Source organism: Callospermophilus lateralis, chromosome 4 (genome assembly GCF_048772815.1).
Source record: "Callospermophilus lateralis isolate mCalLat2 chromosome 4, mCalLat2.hap1, whole genome shotgun sequence".
Lineage (NCBI taxonomy): Eukaryota > Metazoa > Chordata > Mammalia > Rodentia > Sciuridae > Callospermophilus > Callospermophilus lateralis.
Genome location: NC_135308.1, coordinates 105117989 through 105141885, shown reverse-complemented (window position 1 = coordinate 105141885; position 23897 = coordinate 105117989). Strand labels below are relative to the sequence as shown.

General features: G+C 33.4%; 1 protein-coding gene across 2 annotated transcripts in view; it reads left to right on the top strand.

The window, feature by feature from the left end:
* Nell2 (neural EGFL like 2) overlaps positions 1–23897 on the top strand; it is a 366697-nt gene that overhangs the window by 44907 nt on the left and 297893 nt on the right. For both annotated transcript variants that reach the window (XM_076852784.1, XM_076852783.1), the window contains exon 3: positions 17197–17347. In XM_076852784.1, coding sequence (XP_076708899.1) covers positions 17197–17347 — 151 coding nt within the window. The remainder of the gene's footprint in view (positions 1–17196; positions 17348–23897) is intronic.

Sequence of the window (23897 nt, the reverse complement as noted above, 5' to 3'; positions counted from 1 at the left end):
TTTCAAGAATTGTGTTGAATAGAAATAGTGAAAGAGGACATCCCCTGTTTTTAGTGGGAATGCTTCCAATTTTTCTACGTTTAGTATGATGTTGGCCTTGGATTTAGCATAGATGGCTTTTACAATGTTGAAGTATATTGCTACTATCCCTAGTTTTTCTAGTGTTTTGAACATGAAAAGTTGCTGTATTTTGTCAAATGCTTTCTCTGCATCAATTGATATAATCATATGAGTCTTATCTTTAAGCATATTGATGTGATGCATTATGTTTATTGATTTCTGTATGTTGAACCAACCTTGCATCCTTGGGATGAAACCCACTTGATCATGGTGCACAATTTTTTAAAATATGTTTTTGTATGCCATTTGCCAGAATTTTATTGAGAATTTTTACATCTATGTTCATCAGGGATTTTGGTCTGAAATTTTTTTTCCTTGTTTCTTTCTGGTTTTGGTATCCGAATGATACTAGCCTCATAGAATGAGTTTTGAAGGGTTCCCTCCTTTTCTATTTCATGAAATAATTTAAGGCGCATTGGTATTAAGTCTTCTTTGTAGGGTGGAGAATATGTCTGGTCCTGGGCTCTTCCTGGCTTTTAATGGCATCTTCTACTTGCTTGCTTGAAATTAATCTGTTTAAATTGTGTATGTCCTCCAGTTTCAGTTTCGGTAGATCATATGCCTCTAGAAAGTTGTCGGTGTCTTCTAGGTTTTCTATTTTACTGGAGTAGAAATTTTCAAAATAGTTTTTAATTGTCTTATGTATTTCAGTAGTGTCTGTTGTGATATTTCCTTTTACATCACAAAGTTTAGTAATTTGAGTTTTCTCTCTCCTTCTTTTCATTAAGGTGGCTAAGGATTTATCAATTTTATTTTTTTCAAAGAACCAGCTTAATGTTTTTTCAATTTTTAAAATTGTTTCTTTTGTTTCAATTTCATTGATTATAGCCCTGATTTTAATTATTTCCTGTCTTCTCCCACTTTTGGTGTTGGCTTGTTCTTCTGTTCCTAGAGCTTTGAGATGTAATGTCAAGTTGTTTTTTTGTTGACTATTTCTTCTTTTAATGAATTACTTAATGCAATGAACTTTCCTCTTAGTACTGCCTTCATAGTATCCCAGAAATTTTTATATATTGTATCAGAGTTCTCAATTACCTCTAGGATTTTTTTATCTCCTCCCTGGTGTCTTCTGTTATCCATAGATCATTCAGTAGCCTATTATTTAGTCTCCATGTGTTGGAATAGCTTTTATTTTTTATTTTATCATTGATTTCTAATTTATTCCATTATGGTCATATAGAACGCAGGGTAGTATCTCTATTTTTTTTTTTAATTTGCTAAGACTTGCTTTGTGGCATAACACATGGACTATTTTGGAGAAGGATCCATGCACTACTTAGAAAAAAGAGTCTTCACTTGTTTATGGATGGAATATTCTATATATGTCTGTTAAGTCTAAATTTTTTATTGTTTTATTGAGTTCTATAGTTTCTTTTTGGAAGATCTATCCAGTGGTGAGAGATGTGTGTTATTATCATCCTATATTATTGTGTTGTGGTCTATTTGATTCTTGAAGTTGAGAAGGGTTTGTTTGACATACATAGATGCCCCATTGTTTTGGACATAGATATTTACTATTGTTATGTCCTATTGATATATGATTCCCTTGAGTAGTGTGAAATGTCCTTCTTTATCCCTTTCAGTATCTTTGGATTGAAGTCCACTTTTACTAATATGAGAATGGAAACTCCTGCTTGTTATGCAATCCTTGTGAGTGATACTTTTTCCCATCCTTTCATCTTCAGTCTGTGGATGGATTTTCCTGTGAGATGAGTCTCTTGAAAGCAGAATATTTTTGTGTCTTTTTTTAAAAATATAATCTACATGTATATATCTTTTAATTGATGAATTTATGCCATTGATATTCAGGGTTATTATTGAAATATGTTTTGTATTCCCGGTCCTTTTGGTTTATTTTTGGTCTTTAACTTGACGTGTCTTTTCTTTGATTGGCCTTTCCTTTAGTGTAGTTTTTTGCAGATTTTCATTGTTGTTTTTCATTTCCTCCTCATACAATGTTTTGCCAAGAATGTTCTATAGTACAAGCTTTCTTGCTATAAATTCTTTTAACTTTTGTTTATCATGGAAGGTTTTTATTTCATCATCAAATCTGAAGCTAAATTTTTCTGTATATAAAATTCTTGGTTGACATCCATTTTCTTTAAGAACTTGGTATATATTATTCTAGTATCTTCTGGCCTTGCAGGTCTGGGTTGAAAAATCTGCTGAGAGCCAAATTGGTCTTCCACTATATGTGATCCGATTTTTCTCTCTTGCTGTCTTTAAGAGTCTATCCTTATTTTGTATGCTAGTCATTTTCATTAAAATGTGCCTTGGTGTAGATTTGTTGTAATTTTGTACATTTAGTGTCCTGTAAGCCTCTTATATTTGAGTTTCCAATTCATTTTTCATGTTTGGGAAAAATGAAACATTTTTCATGTTTCATTTTTCACTGAAGAGATTGTGCATTCCTTTGGTTTGAAACTCTTTCCCTTCCTGTATCCCAGTAAATCTTAGATTTGGTCTTTTGATATTATACCATAATTATTGGATGTTCTCTTCATGGTTTCTTACCATCTTCACTGTGTGGTCAACTTTATTTTCAAGATTGTATATTTTGTTTTCATTGTCGGAGGTTCTGTCTTCCATGTGATCTAGTCTGTTGGTGACGCTTTCTATTGAGTTTTTAAATTTGGTTTATTGTTTCCTTCATTTCAAGGATTTCTGTTTTGTTTTATTTATTTATTTTTCAGAATCTCTCTTTCTTGAAGTAATCTTTTGCTACCTGTATTTGATCTTTTATCTCTTTGGTGGTGTGACTAATGGTTGTCTGCATTTGCTCTCTTTTCTCTTTATTGGAGCGATCAGTTTTGCCTGTATTTGCTCAATTAGGTCATTCTTTAATTCATAGTTTATTTTAATTGTGTACATTCTGGACTCCTTCTCTGACATTTCATCTACTATGCTGTCAATGGATTCTATTATTGTAGTAACTTAGTTTGTTTGGGGCACTTTCCTCCCTTATTTTTTCATGTTGTCTATGTGTCTTCCTCTCTTTCAGTGCAGATCTGAGGTATTGCAATTTCTACCTTATAATTTTGTAGTGTGTCCCTGCAGGTTAGGAATACCTCATAAATCAAAAGCTTCTATTTATACACTTACAGTTTTGCAGCTATAAACAGAAATGATGAGTATGGTTATATTCTACCATATAACCACTAGGTTTGCATAAGAGTTTACAGTTTGTAGTGGTGGACTGAGAGAGAAGGTGGGTAGGATATGATGTTTATGAGGTAAAATGTGAGAATATTGAAATATCAGATTATAGGCTGAGCGAGGGGGGAATCAACAGAAATTGGCTGTTAGCAGCAGGGAAAAAGGAGATAGAGGTGACCCCATGCAAGGCTCCCTGTTGCCTCTGCAACAGGATGGTAACTGTTGGCACACCTAGTAGGGATACCTCTCGTACAACTGGGCCTACAGGGACCTTGGTGATGGTCTTCTAGGTCTTGGTTGTTGTCCCTAGATGGAAACGGCCTCATCCCTAGTTGGTGGAGCACTAGTGTTAAGCCTCTAGGGACCTTACTGTTGGGCTTCCAAGCCTTAGTTGGTGTCCCAAGATGGAATCTGCCTCAACTAAGGTGGTGGAGGTGGCAGCAGAGGTAACCCAAGATGGTGGTGGAAGTGTCCCAAGATGGAGACAAATGCTTTCAGAGATGGGGCTGGAAGTATGAGCTTTGGGATGGTGTTGAGCGGCCTGTATGTTGATGGCACACTGTGATGTGTGGTGATGCATTGGGTAGCTCCTGGTCTTGTCTGTTGTCCCACAGTGGAGATTACCATATGGGAAGGGCTATTGCAGTGGCTACAGAGTCCCAATATGAACGTGGTTTGGGTGCAGTCACACGTTGTGGATAAGGAACTGCACCACACGGTTTTACTTCAGTGCTGGGCTTGGTGGATCCTGGTTTTGCACCAGGTGGCCTGTGGTGGGTTCTGGTCTGGGTTCTGGGTGAGGCAGCACACCAAGGATAGAGATTTAAATAGTAAATTTCATTTAGGAAAACTCACAATGGTGGGAACAACATCAAGAAATTGGTATGATGGGGCTAGTAGTTAGCATGTGGAATGAGTGGGAGTTGGAGGTGGTGTCCAGTCTTGTGAAAGGGTCAAACCCAGCAGTCTCCACAGCTCAGTCTGGCAAGCATGGTTTGAAAGATTTAGTATTCTGACATTTTTAAACAAGATTCATCCATTCCTAAAGGACAGCAGAGAAAGAGATTTGGCAAGATCCTGACAGAACATCAAATCTTTAACCAAGCAGATGGATTTGCAGGGCAGAGTGTAGAGTTTCACACTGGAAAACTGAAGCAGAAGCTCAACTTTGTAGACTGGGCCAACATGGTGAGGCTGGGACATGATTTATTTTAGTTTCATAGATCTTTTTTATTGAATCTGAGCAGCAAACATTAATTCTAAACCCCACCCCTGATTTTCTGGCACCATGATCATAACTGGCTAGGAAACCAAAGGGAGGCAGATATAGGCTCTGGGGAAACAAAGAAACAGATGAGTCTGAAACTCTGCATTGAGAAGTTGATTACAATGTGCTCCTTGTCCTTTGGTACTTTATAATTTTCACAGGAAAATAATCATAGTAGAAAAATGAAACTCAATTTTGATAGGGTGATTCATCATGATAACTGATATTTTGGCATTTTGTTATTCTGAAATAATTTGATTATTATAATTAAAGAAGAATAAAAGCAGAACACACTCTTAAAATTGATGTCTCAGGCCAAATTGGCCTATTAGGAAGAAGATGAAATTGTGCATTTCAGCATTTCACCTCTGCATAATTGATGAAGCACTAGATACTACCTCTTGACTATTCAGCAAAGATTCTGTTAGAACCTGCTTGTGCGATCTGTGGTTGCGCAAGTCATAACCTTCACATTTTATGGTTGTAAAACTGTACAGATCTCTATTCATTATTCCTATATATTATTTGGTACCAATGAAATGTTAAAGGCATATAGTAGAAATTCTGCTTTGATACTGTTATATTTTTTCTTTTTATATTAGTCATTCTATGAGAACCACATCAAAATGTGGATAAAAAGATAACTAGCTTTTTGAAAGGACTTTTTTTTCCTTCTTAGAGACTGTATGAATATTTTATCAGATCTCCAAAGAAAATAAATTGTAATTCAATTTTTACTTAGATAAATTAGTTTAAGTGTATTTCTTTTGTATTTGTAATTAGCTCTCTTAATAGATGAACACTTTACAAACAGTAATTATATGAATATTTCAGATATATCTAGATACATTATATATGGCCCTTTAAAAAGTGATCTAATTAATGAATATTTAAACTTCAATATTAAGGTGAATAATTTGTTAATTAAAACCTTACCATCACACCAATAACTGTTGTCAGTATATGAAGTTGCAGTTGAGCCTTTTCATTGCACTCTTAAGGGTAATACCAATGAAAACACAAGTGGTTTTTGTTGTTGTTGCTGTTCTTTTAAGGAATTTAAATATTTCAATTATTTGAGGTTTCAATGGCTTTAGTAAAGGCACAACAATATTCTGGAAATTATGACAGCCATGAATTTAATTTTCCTTATGTTTTTAAACAAAATATGATTTGTGATATAAACTGACAAATTGTGGGCCTTAAGTTTGGGTTTAATTTAATAAAACCTTTTAGATTGGCTTCATTAAAAATCTAGCAAATTACTGAATCTTAAATCTGCTACATATGTTCAAATGATGTTGTTGAGATTGTCGTTTCCAGGTAGAGGAAGAATGGACAGGGAAATATAAACAATGAATTAAAGCTATGGATAGCATCATCATCATCATTATCAATCATCATGATCTATCATTTGCTTAATGTATATGCATATTTGATCTTATTTTTGAGGAGTATTGTAGTTGGAAGAAGAGATGATAGAAGTAGGCTGTTTTGGCTGATTTACTCTCAATTTTGCTTATCAAAACAACTGGTAATATCACTGATGAGATTTTGAGGAACTGTTTCACACTAGCCAAAAGGAATAATCTGATTATGAACTCAAGTGCCAATTTAATTTTAATCCACAATGAGAATTCTAACAGTGAACTAAGCCAAAATACTCATGGTGGTTGATCAGTATTCCTCTTTCTGAAGGAATAACATGTTAAGCACATTTTTATGAAAAGCTTGTTTGTTGGCAAGGAATCTAAAGAAATAAAATGGAATAACCTTAATAACATCTGTTACATATAAAATTTTAATACTTTAATTCCAAGCTTCAAATTATAAAGCTGTTTTATTGTTTGTAGCTCCTTTATATCTTGATTACATTTTGTTCTATTTGATTAATGAAAATTTCAACATGGGAGTCAAATGGTTTGATTACAGTCAACCAGATAGTTGCTGGATATAGGAGTAGAAAATGAAAATTGTTTTTGTTTGATTAGTTGGTTAATGCCCATGCTTCTTATTTCTGATTGTATTACTCTATGTTTGTTCTTATGTGGCTGGATATTCACAACATTAAACTACTGCACATTTTTGTAAATTACTCATGAAGATACATGTTTATTTTACATCAAAACAAATCATAGTTTTATATTTTAAAGAAACTTTTGAGGTTGTTTTGGGATTTAGTAGGATTAAGAAAGTAGAATAGGAATTTCCAGGTCAGCCTTCTTAAGGGTATGATGCCTTATACTTTCTTAGGCTAGTCATGGACAAAGCATATCAATTTGTAATGGGTGAGGTTGTGCTATCATTAGATGTGAGTTGGTGTCATAAAAAAGTTATAAATTGCTCATACATTGTTCCCAATAACTTTTTAAGCAGAATTATTTGAAAATGGCTTTTACAAAAGCTTTTTGTTTTAAATTTGTGGTTTGTATCTCAATAGATTAGAGTATGTAGCTGAAAGATTGTATGATAGAAATGATCTTGTAGATTTGAAAGCCTAATTAATCCAAAAAATCAAGAGAAATGTACTTTCATTATATGCTTATATGAAAGTTAGTTTAAAAATTAATTTAGAATGATAATTTATCTACTCTGTGGAATATGGATCACTGTTGTGCTGTAGTACTTTTATAAAAATAGGAAGCCATTTGTTTGGGTTAGGGTCTTGTCTCTGCCCCTTGGATTTGGTGCATTTATTAATATATACAGCCAGAATTGCTTTCGGTATTTCCCAATATAGGAGATTCATAGAAATGAGCTGTGATTTGAACCACTTATGGTGATGACAGCCAGTTTCCTTGGCTTCTCTGTGCATCTCCTTCTACTCTACAATTTCTTTTATAATGGAGCCAATAATCCATTTAATAAAAGTTGCTGTAAGATTTAAATGAGATTGTTCATGTTTAAAGACTTTGGAAACTGCGTATATAATGTTGATAAAATTTTAATGGCTCTGAAAATTGTTACTATTAATTTGCCTTGAAAGTTTGCACTATAAATGCATGGGCATATTGAAGGGAAAGTAAGAGCAATGGACAGAAACTGTAGTAATAGTTCTAATTTCCTGTATTTCTAATCAGAATTTTGAAGGTAATAACATTTCATTAAAGATTGAAAAAATATAGAACCGTAATTTGGTGAGTTTTGGAACAATCTAAATCAAACATTCTATATCTGAGATTAGATAGTTTTTATAATTGAATTTATATATGGTATTTTCATTAGTTCACTTACGTGGGGAAGAATCAATTCAAGTTACACAGTTCAGTGCATGAAGATTCATTCGATTCCTAATGGCAATTGTAGTGATACTTCTTAATTGCAAAAGAAGAAAATAATACTGTTTTTTTTTTAATTATTGGAATTTGGACAAACCCCTTCTCTTTACTTTTACTATTGTCACACAAGAAATACTTAAATACTTCTGTATGCTAACAATGAACTATTTGAAAGATAAATTAAAATAATAATCTGATTTACAATAGCTACAAAAATATTTAGGTACTAACTTAACAAAGGAAATGAAAGACCTGTACCCTGAAAACTAAAACAGCATTGCTGAAAGAAATTGAAAAAGACAGAAATAAATGTGAAGCTATCCTTTGTTCATATATTAGAAGAATTAATGTTGTTAAAATGTTCATACTGTCCAAAGTGATATACAGATTCAGTGAAATCCCTATCAAAATTCCAATGAAGTTTTCCACAGAAATTTTATAAATCCTAAAAATTCATAAGAAACACAAAGGACTTTATGTGAACAAACCATCTTGAGCAAAAGAAACAAGGCAGAGGTATCACACTACTTGACCTCAAAACAAAGCTATAATAATCAAACAACATAATATTTGCATAAAACAGACACATAGATCAATGGAACAGAACAGAAAGCCAAGAAATAAATCCACCCACTTTTAGGCAACTGCTCTTTGACAAAGGTGTCAGAAGACATATCAGGCAAAGGATAGTCTTTTCAATAAATGGTGTTGTGAGAAGACATACAGAGTAATAAAATTGCATCCTTACCATATATAAAAAAATCAATTCAAAATGATCAAAAACTTAAATGTAAGACTTGAAAGTGTACAACTACTAAAATAAAACATGGTTAAAATATTTTTGACATTGGTGTGGACAACAATTTTTTGGATTTGACTCTGAAGGGACAGACAACAAATATGAAAATAGAAGACAAATGGGATTATATGAAACGCAAAGTTTCTGCACAGAAAAGGAAACAATAAAGTGAAAATACAGTTTACAGAATGGAAGAAAATATTTGTAAGCCATACATTTGATAAGAGGTTAACATATAAAATATGTAAGAATTTTTGTAACTCAATAGTTAGAAAGCAAATAACCCAATTAATAAATGGGCAAAGGCCTGGACAAGATTTCTTAAAAGAAGTGGTATGAATATTTAAAAGAAGTGGTATGAATAGTCAACAAGTAAATGAAAATATACTAACATCATTAAACATCAAGGAAATGCAACTTAAAACCACACACAGTGAGACTTTACTTCATATCTGTTAGAATGACTGTTACCAAAAAGACAAATGATAACAAGTATTGGTGAGGATACAGAGAAAAAGGAGCCCTTTACACTGTTGCTGAGAATGCAAATTGGTACCAACCTTATGGAACATTATGAAACTTTCTCATAAAATTAAAAGTAGATTTACTACAATAGTCCAGCAATCTCACTTCTGGGTATAAATCCAAAGGAGATGAAATCAGTATCTTGTAGTAAAATCTGTATCCCCATGTTCATTGCAGCATTATCCACAGTAACCAAACTATGACAAGAACCTAAATGTCTGCCAATGAATGAAAAAAAGAAAATGAAATTAAAAATTTGTGGTACATACCAACAATGGAATGCTATTTAACCTTAAACAAAAAAAGAGAATATCTTATCATTTGCAACAACGTGGACAAATATAACATCATGCTAAGTGTAATAAGCTAGGCATAGAGAAACAAATACTGTATTATCTCACTTATATGTGGAATCTGTATATAGTATATATGTCCAGATAGTTGAACCCATAGAAGCAGACAGTAGTTGTCTGCTAGAAAATGTAGGAAATGGGGAAATACCGGTCTAAGGAATCAAGTTTTATTTATACAGGATTAATGAGTTCTGTACATCTAATATACAGAATGATGAATATGGTTATTAGGACTATAGTGCATATTTGAAAATTTGGTTAAGAACAAATCTTAAGTGTTCCTGCCATGAATAAAAAAATGGCAACCATATTAGGTGATGGATATGTTACCTTGATTGTGATAATTCTTTCATAATATATGTGTATGTCATAGCATCATATTGCATACCATATATGTGTGTGTATACATACACACATATAGAATTTATATTTGTCAGTTATACCTGATTAAGAAGAGGTATCTTCAATAAAAAAGCAAAATAAAACATTGAAACAGCACAATAGTGAAAGAAATAATAAGCAACAAAAACTCTAATCTCACTCTATATTTCAGTAAACACCTGTATTTGTTGCTGTATAGATAACTGCATTAAATTATAGTTTATTTTAGAAATAAGTCAGTGTCTGTCTGTCTGTCTGTCTCTCTCTCTCTCTTTCCCAACCCCCATGTTTGAAGGGAATAAAATCCCTAGAAATTCAAATTCCTAGAAATTGTTACTACATCAATATATAAACGCATCATTTTATCCTCATAATTCTGACTAAAAATGAATATTTTGTTGCTATTGCTTCTGAGCTCCTCCATTATTTTCTAATAATTAGTTTGAAATGCTACTAGTCATTTTCTTAGTGAGATTTTTAGGCTCTGCACACAATAAAAATAAAAAAATTGAATATATTTTGTATTTAAACTCAATCAGTTCTCTAGTTTAAAAGATCCAAAGTAGCATGGGCATGTTGACAGGTTGTTTTCAGAGCCTAGTAGTAGCTTTTCAACACTCCTTTTCTTAATCTATTTTTTCCTCAGTAGTCAATTCATGTGAAATTTGTCTGCCATGCTTTGAAAAGAATTTCACTTTACATTGATCTTTATCCAAAAAAGAATGAACATTCAAAGTCTTGTAGAACTAGGGTGATGGGCACGATTGTGCATAAAGCCAAGGGCGCATCAACAGATGGATGGATAAAGAAAATGTGCTCTATCTACACAGTGAGATTTACTCAGCTATAAAGAAGAGTGAAATTATGGCCTCTGCTGGTAGATGGATTGAACTGGATAACATTATGCTGAATGAAATAATCCAGCCTCAGAAATTCAAGGGTTGAATGTTTTCTCTCATATGTGACTGCTAGGGTAAAACCAGGATAAAAAGTGGAGGAGATCCCATGAAAATAGAAGAGAGATCAGTGGAGCAGAATAAGGGGGTTATGGGGAAGGAAGTGGGGACAGGAAAAGGGAAGAACTGTGTAATGAAATTAACTACATTATGCTATGTATATATATGAATATACCACAGTGAATTTTACCTTTATATATGCCCATAATGCACGAATAAAAAAAAAAGTAGAAGGAGGATCAGTAGAGGAAGGGGAATAGTGAAAGGGAGAAATGAAGGGAAAGAGGAAGTACTAGGGACCAAAAATAAAACAAGACAAAACAAAAAGACATCTTTCGGATGTCTCTACTCTCTCTGTTACATTAGAGCACTTGCCTAGCATGCAGTAGGCTGTGGGTTCAAATTCAGCATTACAAAAAAGAAATAAACCTAGAAACATCCCAAATGTTCTTCAATAAGTAAATGAATAAATAAACTTTGCTCTCAAGGAAAATGAAATATTATTAAACAATAAAAGGAATGAATTCTTGATACATACAGACAAAAGGATAATTTGAGTTCTAAATATTTTTTTGTCAGTTCTGAAAACTGATTTTTTTTTGGTCTGAGTTTGGGATACTTACAATGAAAGTAATTTCAGAAAATCACCAGAAAGATGTTATATGACTCTTGGTAGTTTGACAGTTTCCTTGCTTGTAAGTTTGAGATGATAAGTATAAAATGCTGATACCAAACTCATGGTGTTTACTACATGCTTAAAACAGCTAATAAGGTTGGTAATTTTTGGAAACTTGTTCTTCTGGCTTCTAAATTTGTTTTTGGAACTTCTATATTTTCCTGAAATATAAGTTATATTTTAACTTATAGAACTACCATTCTCTGTGTTGTTACTCTTATTTGAATCTGTTTGTGACATTTAAACATCAATAAAGATACCATATTCAGGAGGCACTACAGTTCAGTGGAAAGAATATTGGTCCAGCCGGGCACAGTGATGCACATCTATAATCCCAGTGGCGGGGGAAGATAAGAAACAGGAGGCCTTGTTGGAAAAAAAAAATGAAGACATTTCTGAATTAAATTTTTAATCTGAAACTTTAAGGACAACAAAATAAAGTAAAAATAATTCTAATATGTTGATTTCTATGACTTTGATTTTCTGATCAGCACCAGAACTGCATTTTGTAGTAATGATCACAGGAACTCAGATGTCTCTCTTAACATTATATAATCCATGAGATAAGAATAGAAGATGGGAATTCTAATTTTACAAATTTGGCAACAGAAAAGCAAATGCCTAAAGTGACCTTTCTTAAAAATCACTACTAAGTTACTTAAGGAACCCAAAATATTAACTTATATAACTACCTTTTTTGTGTTGGTACTCTTATTTGAATCTGTGACAGTTAAGCATCAATAAAGATGCCATATTTAGGAGGCACTACAGTTTAGTGGAAAGAATATTGGTTCAGCCAGGCACAGTGGCACACTCTATAATCCCAGTGGCTTGGGAGACTGAGACAGGAGGATTGTGAGTTCAAAGCCAGCCTCAGCAAAAGTGAGATGCTAAGCAATTCAGTGAGACCGTGTCTCTAAATAAAATACAAAACAGGGCAGGGGATGTGGCTCAGTGGTCGAGTGCTCCTGTGTTCAATCTCTGGTACCCCAAAAAAAAAAAGAATATTGGTCCAGAAATTGTCATTCTATTATAACTTGCTGAGTGTCTTTGTATGGACATGGATTGTTTCATGACTTTCAATTTACTGAAAAAGGAAGCAGTGATTGTTGCTGTCATGTTTCAGGAGCTTTGTGAGAACAAAATGGAATGTAGGTTCAAAGGTGAAAAAATATATTATTATGCAGTTTGCAGGATAAAAGTTGAATATTAGCACATGTGCAGCACTATATATGTGTGTGTATCATATATGTATTTGTATATATATATATGTGTATACATAAATGTCTCTGTATGTGTGTGTGTGTGTGTGTGTGTAGCATAGATGTGCTATCCCTGCTGTACCACTGATCTAGTGTTTTTATGTCCATCTTTTCATTCTCCTCTTGCTTCCATGATTCATATGAATTAATCAGGCACTCTCCTGACTTTAGATACTACATTTTAATAACACCTAAATTTATATTTTCAATTTCAACTTTTGGTAAGATAAAATTCTGAAGTGCCAGCTTTCTACTGGACACTTTCAGGTGCATGTCCCACAGCACTAAATGGAGTGGGTACCATTATGCTCTTATTGCATTTACTTTCATTCAGTTCCTCATCCTAGAAACTTTGTATTTAATTTGGAATCCCTTGTCTCCCTTTGTCTTACCTTTTGCATGTGGTTTATTAGTGACCAAATTCTTTAGGTCCTGCTTTCCAAATAGCTCCTGAATCTTACATCTCTGGTCTATTCTAATGTGTCTCACAGAGTGCTGAGACCCCTATCAAATCCTTCTTGGATTAAGACATAATGAATTCTTGAAAACATGTTTGAAAGGGGAAAATAGACTTCAATATTTTTAGGGTAATGCAAGGGTTGGTGGCAGATGGTGTTCTATGGATGGAGAACTGATTCTTCTTGCAAAATCATGACTTCACTTCCTGTTAAGTACTTTCTTTGTCACATCTAGGAAACTTAAAAATCTTCACTTGTGTATCCTGGGCCCCCCAGGCGGGGAAGCCGGGTGAGGAGAGCATACCGAGGCATGGTGTGTCAGGTCAGTTTTTTCTCTCTCGATTGGTATTCCATCCTGCCCATTACTCCAACACAGTTGGAAGCTCATGTAAGCCTTAGTTTTTAAACACCTGAGCAACAAACTTGGCCAATTGGGATGGAAAAAACAAATATTATCTTTCTTATCACTATAGTATGAAAACTATGCTAAACATGGCTTCTGGTTCACGCAGAAGTGTTTCTCCTTCCTGCAAGTCGCCCTACTTCATAAGCAGCAGCAAAAGAGGAAGAAAATAGTTTGGGTAAAGAAGTTGGAGTGGTTAAGTAATTCTATCTTGAGTTGTGACCTTGTATGAATTAATTAGCTTCAAATATAAGCTGGTTTCAGGCCTCATAGGTCCTCACTGCCACCCTGATGGGGGATGATGGGGCTGCTCTGCACATTGCTTCAGCATTTTCCAAAGCATCTCAGTGCAAAGCATCTATGCTGTCGGTGCTCACTTGGCTCTTTCATCCATGAGCTTGACAAGAAATTCGAGTACCAGTGACTCCATGTCACTGTTAACCATCAAAGTAGAAAATATCAGTTTGATTGGGGAAAGGTAGTTTATGAATGCCAAAGTAATATCTAAGATATGTGAAATAAAACATAAATGTCAGTGATCACCCAAACTAGATAATTTCTGAAACTCAGTGGGTTACACTATGCCCTTACTGCATTTACTTTTATTCAGTTCCTCAAGCTATAAAATTTAGATTCAGTTGGATTTATTTGTCTCCCCACTCCCACTCCCTGATTTTTTAAGAAACCTTCCTCAAGTGTCTTATCTGTTTCCATTCCTTTTCTTTCTTCAAACGACCTTTAATGTGGCCACCAGGGAAGTTTTTCCAAAATGTAGATTGATCAGTATTTTAGTTTCCTTCATCAAGTTTTCAATCTTAGTGACTTAGTGACTTCAGCCTTCACTTGTATGTTCTGGGCCCACAATTCGGGGTCCACAAATTCTTCTCTAAGAATCTTTTTTTTCTTTTAAAAATAAAAGTCATGTAGCTATCACATTTTTAATTTTTTTTTTCTATTTCTCACAGCTCAAGTGCTCAAGATCTTTGCTCCAAGTCCTTGGTTCACTCCGTGGGTCTGATTATCACTTATGTATGCAGTGTGGTCCTTTCTCTACTTGTCTTATTTGCATCCCCATCTGTCATCCTGCTTGGCAAGAAAAAGAATGCCTCTCAAACTCCACCTTCCTGAAAAGAGGAGAAGCATAATAAATATTTATAATTTAATTTTAAATTTCTTTTATCTTTCAAATTAAACTGAAGTAATGAAGGTTGTGAATGATCACTTCTATACAAAGTTGAGTGGAATAAAAATTAACATTAGGTGAGATCATTCTCTCAGAATTATATTTTGAATGCTTCCTTGAGGAAGTAAAAAGCTTAGGAGCTAGGAGGAACTGTATGGAATCCTTTCTATAACTTTTCTTAATCCTGATGGAGACTGTGGAGAAACTATTGTGTTGACCATGACAGAAATTGTAAATTATTGTTATGCTTTTGAATTGTGAATATTGAGTGTTATTTTGGAAGTTTAAAAGAAAAATTTCTTTTTCCTAAAAGTGTGTGGGTACTTTTTTTTTCCCCGGTAGTAATTGAACCTAGGGGTATTCTACCACTGAGCTGCATAGTCCTTTTTATTTTATTTTGAGCCAGGGTCTTGGTAAGTTGTCCAGGTTGGCCTTGAACTTATGATCCTCTTCTCAGCCACTTGAGTACCTCAGAATATAGGTGTCCACCACTGTATCTGGCATTTCCTAAAACTGTGAACAAAAACTCTGAGTCTAGCTTTATTGCCTGGATTAGGTACCTATTACTGGGCCAGTTTACTGTGGAAAAGGATAGATATTGCTTTGATAGGATAGAGTGTGTCATATGACTGAATCTAGCATAGAGAAGTCATGGATTCAGGGAAGGAGGGATTTTGTCTCAATGGCAAATCAAAGTTTTTTGTGTTCTAAGAAGGAAATTTGTAAATGGTGATGGGATTGACACAGGTATCTATTACATTATTCTACAAACTCCTGCCTCATCCAGTCCAGCTTTCCTTTCTAACTCTATCAGCAATGGCTGTTCTTCACCCATTTTAGCTATGCCATGACTGCTCATAACTCTGTGCTTTTTCATAAGGTATCTAATGACTGGAATGCCTTTCCTTCCTTTTTCTACCTGGTAGTCTTCTGATCAAATGCCATCTATCTATTAGCCTTCCTTTCAGATGCTGTTGGCTAATTTTCCATCTAATTCAGTGGCCCTTTGGATTTACCTATATGAGAACATTTTTTATTATATTGGATTATTTACATAATCCATATATATAAGAGATATATCCTCTATTTTATGGGTATCTCATGGGCTTCTTCAGGCTTATGTATTCCTGATGATGGACACAGACCAGGTGAATGAATCTTTATTTATAAATCTGTGGACTTAAAAAACTAAGGAAGTATGAATTTATCCTATTGTTTCTTTTTCAGCAAGATTTTTATTCTCAACCAGGTTTCTTACGCACTATATTAAGGGAATGTTGGAAATGTGTGGAATACCTTGAGGGATCGAAGTGACCTAGGGTGGGGTGCCACAGGCATTCTTTGGGCAGGAATGTTGAATGTTCTGTAATACATAAAAGAGTCCTACATAAGTAAATGTGTAGGACTCCAAATGCTACTTCTCCCACTAAGAACTACTTACCTAGGCTGAAGCATAGATGAGAAGAGAATGATTTTTTTTAACAACATATACTGCATTTCTGATTCTCATTAATTCTTCACACACACTGTAAATAGTAGAGCATTGTACTTAAAGTTAGTGGGGTTTTTTTGAGTAGTAGAGTTTTTGCATCCACCAAATTAATTTCTGTCCCTAAATATTTCATCCATATTCTCGGGGTCCTGAGGTTGGAGTACAAGACTAAGTGATGTGAAAGTGCAGAGTAAAAGTTTGTCCTTTTCCAGGCAAACCTTCCTTGGCTAGAATTTCTCTAAGCCTGAGGAAAAAAAAAAAGGGGGGATAAAAATTAAATTCTACGTATTTCTTTCAACAAATATGGTGAGATAATTCGATCTTAATGTTTCATTCACTGCACAGAAGGCTGAGAGTGACTAATTTCACTGATCTTTTAACAAATATATTTATAGCAAGCCTTCTGACTAAAGACACCGACATGGAGAATGGCACATAGACTTAAATCCAGTTTTCTGTCAGGAGGTGTCAGAAAAGCAAAATGGCTCTAGCATGGTCTTTTAGGTCCTATTCTAGGAAGTTTATGTTTTTGCTCTTTGTTGGTACTGATGTGGCTCTGGGATCTAAGGTAAAGGAAGTGTAAAAGGAGAGAACTTGGAAGAACACTTCTTCAAATAAGACTCTTTGATTCTTTGCTTCAAAGGTGACATTTTTGAAGAAAGATTCCTAAAAAATAAGTTCAAAATACAAACGATTCTTGTCATTGTACTCTGCTGTGTTATGTATAGCATAAAGTCTTGTTGAAAGAATTTGTAGAGACTTTAAAATTTGGAATTTACCAGTTATTACTTGACAAATTTTTTGGAAAGATGTTACATGTATATAAGGTATTTTATAAAATCAAATTCTAGTCTATTCCTACTATATGTTTATCTATTTATTTTTAGATACTCCCAGAAGTATAAAAGCGTCCACAGCTACAGCTGAGCAATTTTTTCAGAAGCTGAGAAATAAGCATGAATTTACTGTTTTGGTGACCCTGAAACAGACCCACTTGAATTCAGGAGTCATTCTCTCAATTCACCACTTGGATCACAGGTAAGTGTGGGTGCTGGAGTTACCCAAGTTTTTGTTTATGGTTAAATGAACATGTTAAAGAGAACTAAATGAAAGCCAGCTGTAATATATACTTGATGGATTTAAAACAGAGTGATTTTTCTACATTATGCAATATCACATAGGATTGAAATCTGCCTAAAAGCTGAGGGAACCACTGCTGTTCAAGGTGCTGAGAACACACAAAAGTTACCTTTCCTAAAGCAAATTTGTTAATTCCTAAATTCCTCAAGATACTCCTCAGTGTTGAAGTCAAACATTGTTCTTAATTCATTAATCACTACCTATAAAAAATACTGTATTCTCTTTGGGATATTTAGTTGGGTTTAGAGTTTAGTAATCTTATATAACTTATTTTTTTACCTCAAAGATTACAGCAGTTACAGTGGTTTTCCTGGATATGTGGTGAATAAAAATATTGTCTAGTATCTTCCACTGGCTCTCATATTTAGAAGCATCATTAAGTGGATATAGGGGAGGAGGAGGAAGGAGGAAGAAGTAATTCATTCATGACACTTGGTATATACATAAACACACATGCACACATACACACACACACACTCACACACATAGTAATACATAGCTTAAGAAAGCACTTCTTTTTGAATGAATGACCACAGTTATAACAATGAAAATTTCTCTGTGTTTTTATTTTGAATACCTTCTTTACCACTTACTATCAGTGGACCTTGGGAAAGTCACCATGTCTCAAATTTTCTCTTCTCTTTCTAAACTGGGATAATAATAATACCTACTTCATAGGTTGTTGTAAAGAATAAAGATTCTATATATGTAAAACACTACATATACAACAGCTTTAATAACCTTATACAGATATCAGCAGAAATATTTATATTTAATTCCCTATCAGAAACGAGGCAACCTGGGACTTTGAAAATCTTTGTTAAATACTAGAAGGAGAACATAACTATATGAGAAGAATAAAATATAGCAAGTCTAACTGTGATAGGAGAGTTCTTAAGTACTATCTCTGTGGCTTACTCTCAGGGTTTGAGGGCCCCATCTTTATCTGCAAAGGATAATTTCCCAGGCCTTTCACTTGACTTTCTTTTCTCTCAGCTTCTATTCTGTGTTTGAGGAAAGTATGTCATCCTAACCCTAATCTGGTAACTGGCTTGGACCCTTCATGGGTGAGGGAGAAATGGAGAAGTTCCATCTCCAAGGGGTGAATAGGTCTTTCCCCTTAGTGTGTTCCTGGTCCTATACCTCATCTTCCAGTGCTTGATACCAGGGAGATCTGTGCTTATAGTACCCTGTCTCTGCCCATGTCAATAGGGCTTTTAGGTAACATGAGTTATATATAATAAATGAAGACTGATTGCAGAGCAGCCTGATTTATGGCTGAGTATCTCTACTGATTAGGAAGATTTTCTTTTTATTTGGATACTAGATTTTTCTTCCTTGTAGTTTCCTGTCACTGCCTTGTTTGTAGAGACATGGAACTCAACCAGTAGTTTTCCAGATAACATTATTCACACATAAGATGGCCACTACCACTTCCCATCTGACCCCTTCTGTCTCTATACAAACCAATTCCACATACTCCATCTGCTCCAGTGGGTCTATTGCCCCTATCTGAATGAGTCCCATATGGTTAATGTTTTTATTGATCCCCAGAGTTGAACACATTAACCATATACATGTCTGACTGGCACAGACCTCTTCTAATATGCAAAGTTTCCATCTAAAGATATGGGCAAGGGAAATTCCTAACACTCATCAGAAGATTTGCTGTCAAAGAGATCCTTTCTTACTCTTCCTATGAAGTAGATTTGTTAGAGTTATATGTCTTTATATTGACTTATTTTAATTGAAAATAATAGTTTTCCAAATTATTATAGCAGCATAGTGCCATTATGGAAAATTTATAGGATAATAATGGAAAGAACTAGAGAAACAAATCCATATTGTAATACAAAAAAGAGACTAATAATCAAATTATGTGTAATCCAGTCCTTTTGTCTTTGAGTGTAGACATGCCATATTTTGTTTAATATCTTACTCATGAATATTTAATTCATTTTCTTAACTTTAACAAATAATATAATGATATATATAAAATTATATATAAATCTTTGTGATTAGATCTTATATTTTCTAAGTATACTTTTAAAATTTAATCTTCTATGCTTTTTTGACTTTTTATCTGATCTTTGTATCATCTATAAATTAGATAAAATTTAGCTAAATACATCATATTTGAGATATACTACATCTTTCCATTATATAAAAAATAACTTAGTATTATGAGGTACTTTTCATTTACTTTAAATAAAATTTTGTTGATGAATTACACTTATATATAATAGTGGAATCATTATTAAATATTCTGTATGTGAACTTATATACTTTGGTCAATTTTATTTCCTAGTATATTCCCTGTCCTTTTCCTTCTCTCTCCCCCTGATCTCTACTCTCTACTATACTGGTTTCCTATTTTCATGATATTACTCCCCACTCCCCGACCACACTTTTTTTTAAATCTCTGTAGCTTTCACATATAAGACAAAAAAATGTGATTCTTGACTTTCTGAGGCTGCCTTATCTCTCTCAACATGGTGCTCTCCAGTTTCATTCAATTTCCTGAAAATGACATAATCTCATTCTTCTTTATGGCTGAATAAAACTGCATTGTGTATATACACCACATTTTCATTTGTCATTCATCTCTTGAAAGACATATAGGTTGATTTCTTAACTTGTCTATTATGAATTGCAGTATTGTATACATGGGCATGGGTATATCTCTATAGTATGCTGACTTTAGTTCTTTTGGATAAATACAGAGGAGTGGTATGGTTGGGAGTATTCTATAGTGGTTTTACTAATTCACAATCATAGAAACAGTGTACAAGTGTCTTTTCATCCTAGCATCCTTGCCAGCATTTATCATTATGTGTATTCTTGATTGCCGTTTTTATTGGAGTATGATGAAATCTCAGTGTAGTTTGATTTGCATTTCCCTGATGGTTACAGATGATGAACATTCTTTCAAAACAACAAAATGTTGGCCATTTATATTTATTCCTTTGAGAAATGTCCATTTAGTTCCTGTCCAATTGTTGATTAAGTTATTTTTTTTGGTGTTGTTTTTTGATTTATTTATGTATTCTGGAGTTTGATCCTCTGTCAGAAGAGTAGCTAGCAAAGATTTTCTCCCATTCTGTAGGCTCTCTTCATGCTCTTGTTTCCTTTCCTGTGCAGATGCTTTTTAATTTGTAACCATCCATTTATTATTTCATGGTTATTAATAAATGGTGTTCTGAACTTTAGGAGTTGCATAAAGGAAACCCTTGCTTATATGTAGGATGTTGACCCTGTGTTTTCTTCTTTATTATTAAATATTCTGTAGGTGAACTTATATACTTTGGACAATTTTATTTCCTAGTATATTCTCTGTCCTTTTCCTTCTCTCTCCCCCTGATCTCTACTCTCTACTATACTGGTTTCCTATTTTCATGATATTACTCCCCACTCCCCACTCCCCCACCCCACTTTTTTTTTTAATCTCTGTAGCTTTCACATATAAGACAAAAAAATGTGATGAATGACAAATGAAAATGTGGTGTATATACACAATGCAGTGTTTCTGGTATGATTTCTAGGTATTTGATCCATTTTAAATTGACTTTTGTTCAGGGTGATAGAAATCTGGTTTCTTCTACACATGGATATCCAGTTTCCCAGCACTGTTTGTTTAAAAGACTGTCTTTTGCCCAACATATGTCTTTGGTAACATTGTCAAGGATTAGATGACTGTTTCTGTGTGGGTTTATCTCTATGTCTACTATTCGATTACACTAGTCTACATGTCTATTTTTATACCAGCACCATCTGTATTTGCTACCATAGCTCTGAAGTTTTTTTTTTAATTGGTTATTGTGATGTTTATAGACTTGAAATTTTTTTTTTGAAAAATGCTTTGGCTATTGTGGTTGTTTTGTTCTTTTGTATGAATTTTAGGACTGTTTTTTTCTAGTTCAAGAAAAATATAGTATTTTCATATGGATTGCATTGAAACTGTGTAACACTTTTGGTAATTTGGCAATTTTAACAATAATAATACTGCTTATCCAATAACATAGAAGGTCTTTCCATATTCTAATTTTTTCCTTCAATTTCTTTTTTTAATCTTCTACAATTTTCATTATAGGGGTCTTTTGCCTCTTTGATTATATTTACTCATAAGTGATATTTTTGTTTTTGTTGTTGTTTGTTTATTTTTGAGGCAACTGTGAATGCAATTATTCTCATTTTTTAAGTAGATTTATTATTCATGTATAGAAAAGTTATTTTGATTTTTATATGCCAATTTTGTATCCTACTACTTTGCTGAATTTGTTTATTAACTGTAGTAATATTCTGGTTGAGCTTTTTGTATCTTGTAAGTATAGGATGATATCATCTCTGAACAATGATAATTTGACATCTGTTCCTGTTTATATCCCTTTATTTCTTCTCTTGCTTAATTGCTCTGCTTAAAATTTGAATTACTATATTGAATAGAAGTGTTGAGAGTGGACACCTTAATTTGTTCCTGATTTCAAAGGGAGTGCTTTCAGTTTTTCCTATTCAGTATGATGTTGGTTTTAGGTTTGTAGTATTTAGCCTTTATCATGGAGAGGTAAGTTCTTACTATCCCTACATTCTGCATTAGTTTTATCATGAATGGGTGCTGACTTTTGTCAAAGGCTTTTACTATACCTATTGAGATAACCATGTGATTTTTTTCCTTATTTCTATTTATGTGGTGAATTTCATTTATTGATTTGCATATGTTGAACCATTCTTGAATCCTGGAATTTGATCATATTTTACATTTTCTTAATGTATTTCTGAATATGATTTTCTAAAGTTTTATTGAGGAATTTTTCATATAAGTTCATCAAGGATACTGGACTATAGTTTTCTTTCTTTTATGTTTCCTTGTCAGGTTTTGGTAGTATGGTGATACTGGCTTCATAGAAAGAATTCAAAGGCATCTGCCTTTCTTTCTATTTAATGGAATAGATTAAGAAGCATTCACATTCATTCTTCTTCAAGGATCTGGTATAATTCAGTTTAATATATATCTGGTCATGAACTTTTCTTTGTTTTAAGTTTTTGTTTTGTTACTGCTTCAGTCTCATTGCTCGTTGTTCTTGATCTGTTTTTGTTTTTCTGTATCATCTTGGTTCAATTCTGGTAGGTCATATATGTCTGGAATTTTGTTTTAGATAAACATTCCAAGTTATTGGAATGTAAGTTTTCCAAACAGTCCCTAAGGATCCTGGGATATCAGTGATATCTGCAGGGATATCTCCATTTACTTCTCTACTTTTATTAATTCACATCTTCTGTCTCTTTCTTGTGGTTAGTTTGATTAAGGATGTGTCATTCTTGCTTTATCTTTTCAAAGAACCAACTCTTTGTTACATTGTATCTTTGTATTTTTTATTCTCTATTTCATTAATTTTGGCCTTAGTCTTATTTCCTTACTTCTATTAGCTTTGGAATTATTTTTTAAGACCTCAAGGTGCATCCTTAGATACTAATTTGGAGACTTTGTTTTTTTTTTTCCATATAGACACTCATATCTATGAACTTTCCTCTTAGAATCACTTTCATAGTGTCCCAGAGATTGTATGTTTTATCTTTATTCTTGTTTGATTCTAAGAATTTTTAAATTTCTCCACTCATTTCTTTTATTACTTCTTCAAAAGTGTATTGTTTAATTTCTGTGCTTTTATGTAGTTTTGATAGTTTTTCATGTTTTTTTGATTTCTAATTTAATTCCATTATGGTCTGATATTATGCTTGGAATTACATTAATTTATTTTTGTATTGGCTGAGGATAACTTTGAGACCTAAAGTATGGTCAACTTGAGAAAGATTTCCATGAGCAGCTGAGAAGAAAATGAATTAATCTCTTGTTGGATTCATATGAAATATTCTATAGTTGCTTTTTAGATCCACTCAGTTTATAGTATTTTTTAGAATCTTGTCTAAGTGACCTACTTACTTATGAGAGGTATGTTGAAATCTTATTTATTGAAACCAACCAGTCTTAATATATTTGGGTCTGTTTGAGCCTTTACGTTAAGTAGTGCTTGTTTATATTATGTGCACTGACATTGAAGCTAAACATTTACTCTTCTATGTTCTTGATGGATTGTTTTCTTTCCAGTATAAAATGACCTTCTTTGTCTATTCTGATTAATTTTCACTTATTTTTTTTCAGAATTGAGAGTAGCAACTCCTGCTTGCTTTTGAGTTCCATTTTTTTTTTTGGAATATTATTTTCCATCCTTCACTTTGATACTATGGATGTCTTTACCTGAGCGGTGTATCTCTTGTAGACCACATAGAGTTGGATCATGTTTTTCTTTCAGGACTTGAAACATATTGTTCTAAGCTTGCCTGGATTTAATGATTCCTTTAAAAATCAGATATTAGTCTTATTGATTTACCTCTAAATGTGGCCCAATATTATTCTCTTGTGATATTTGAAATTTTATATTTATTCTATATA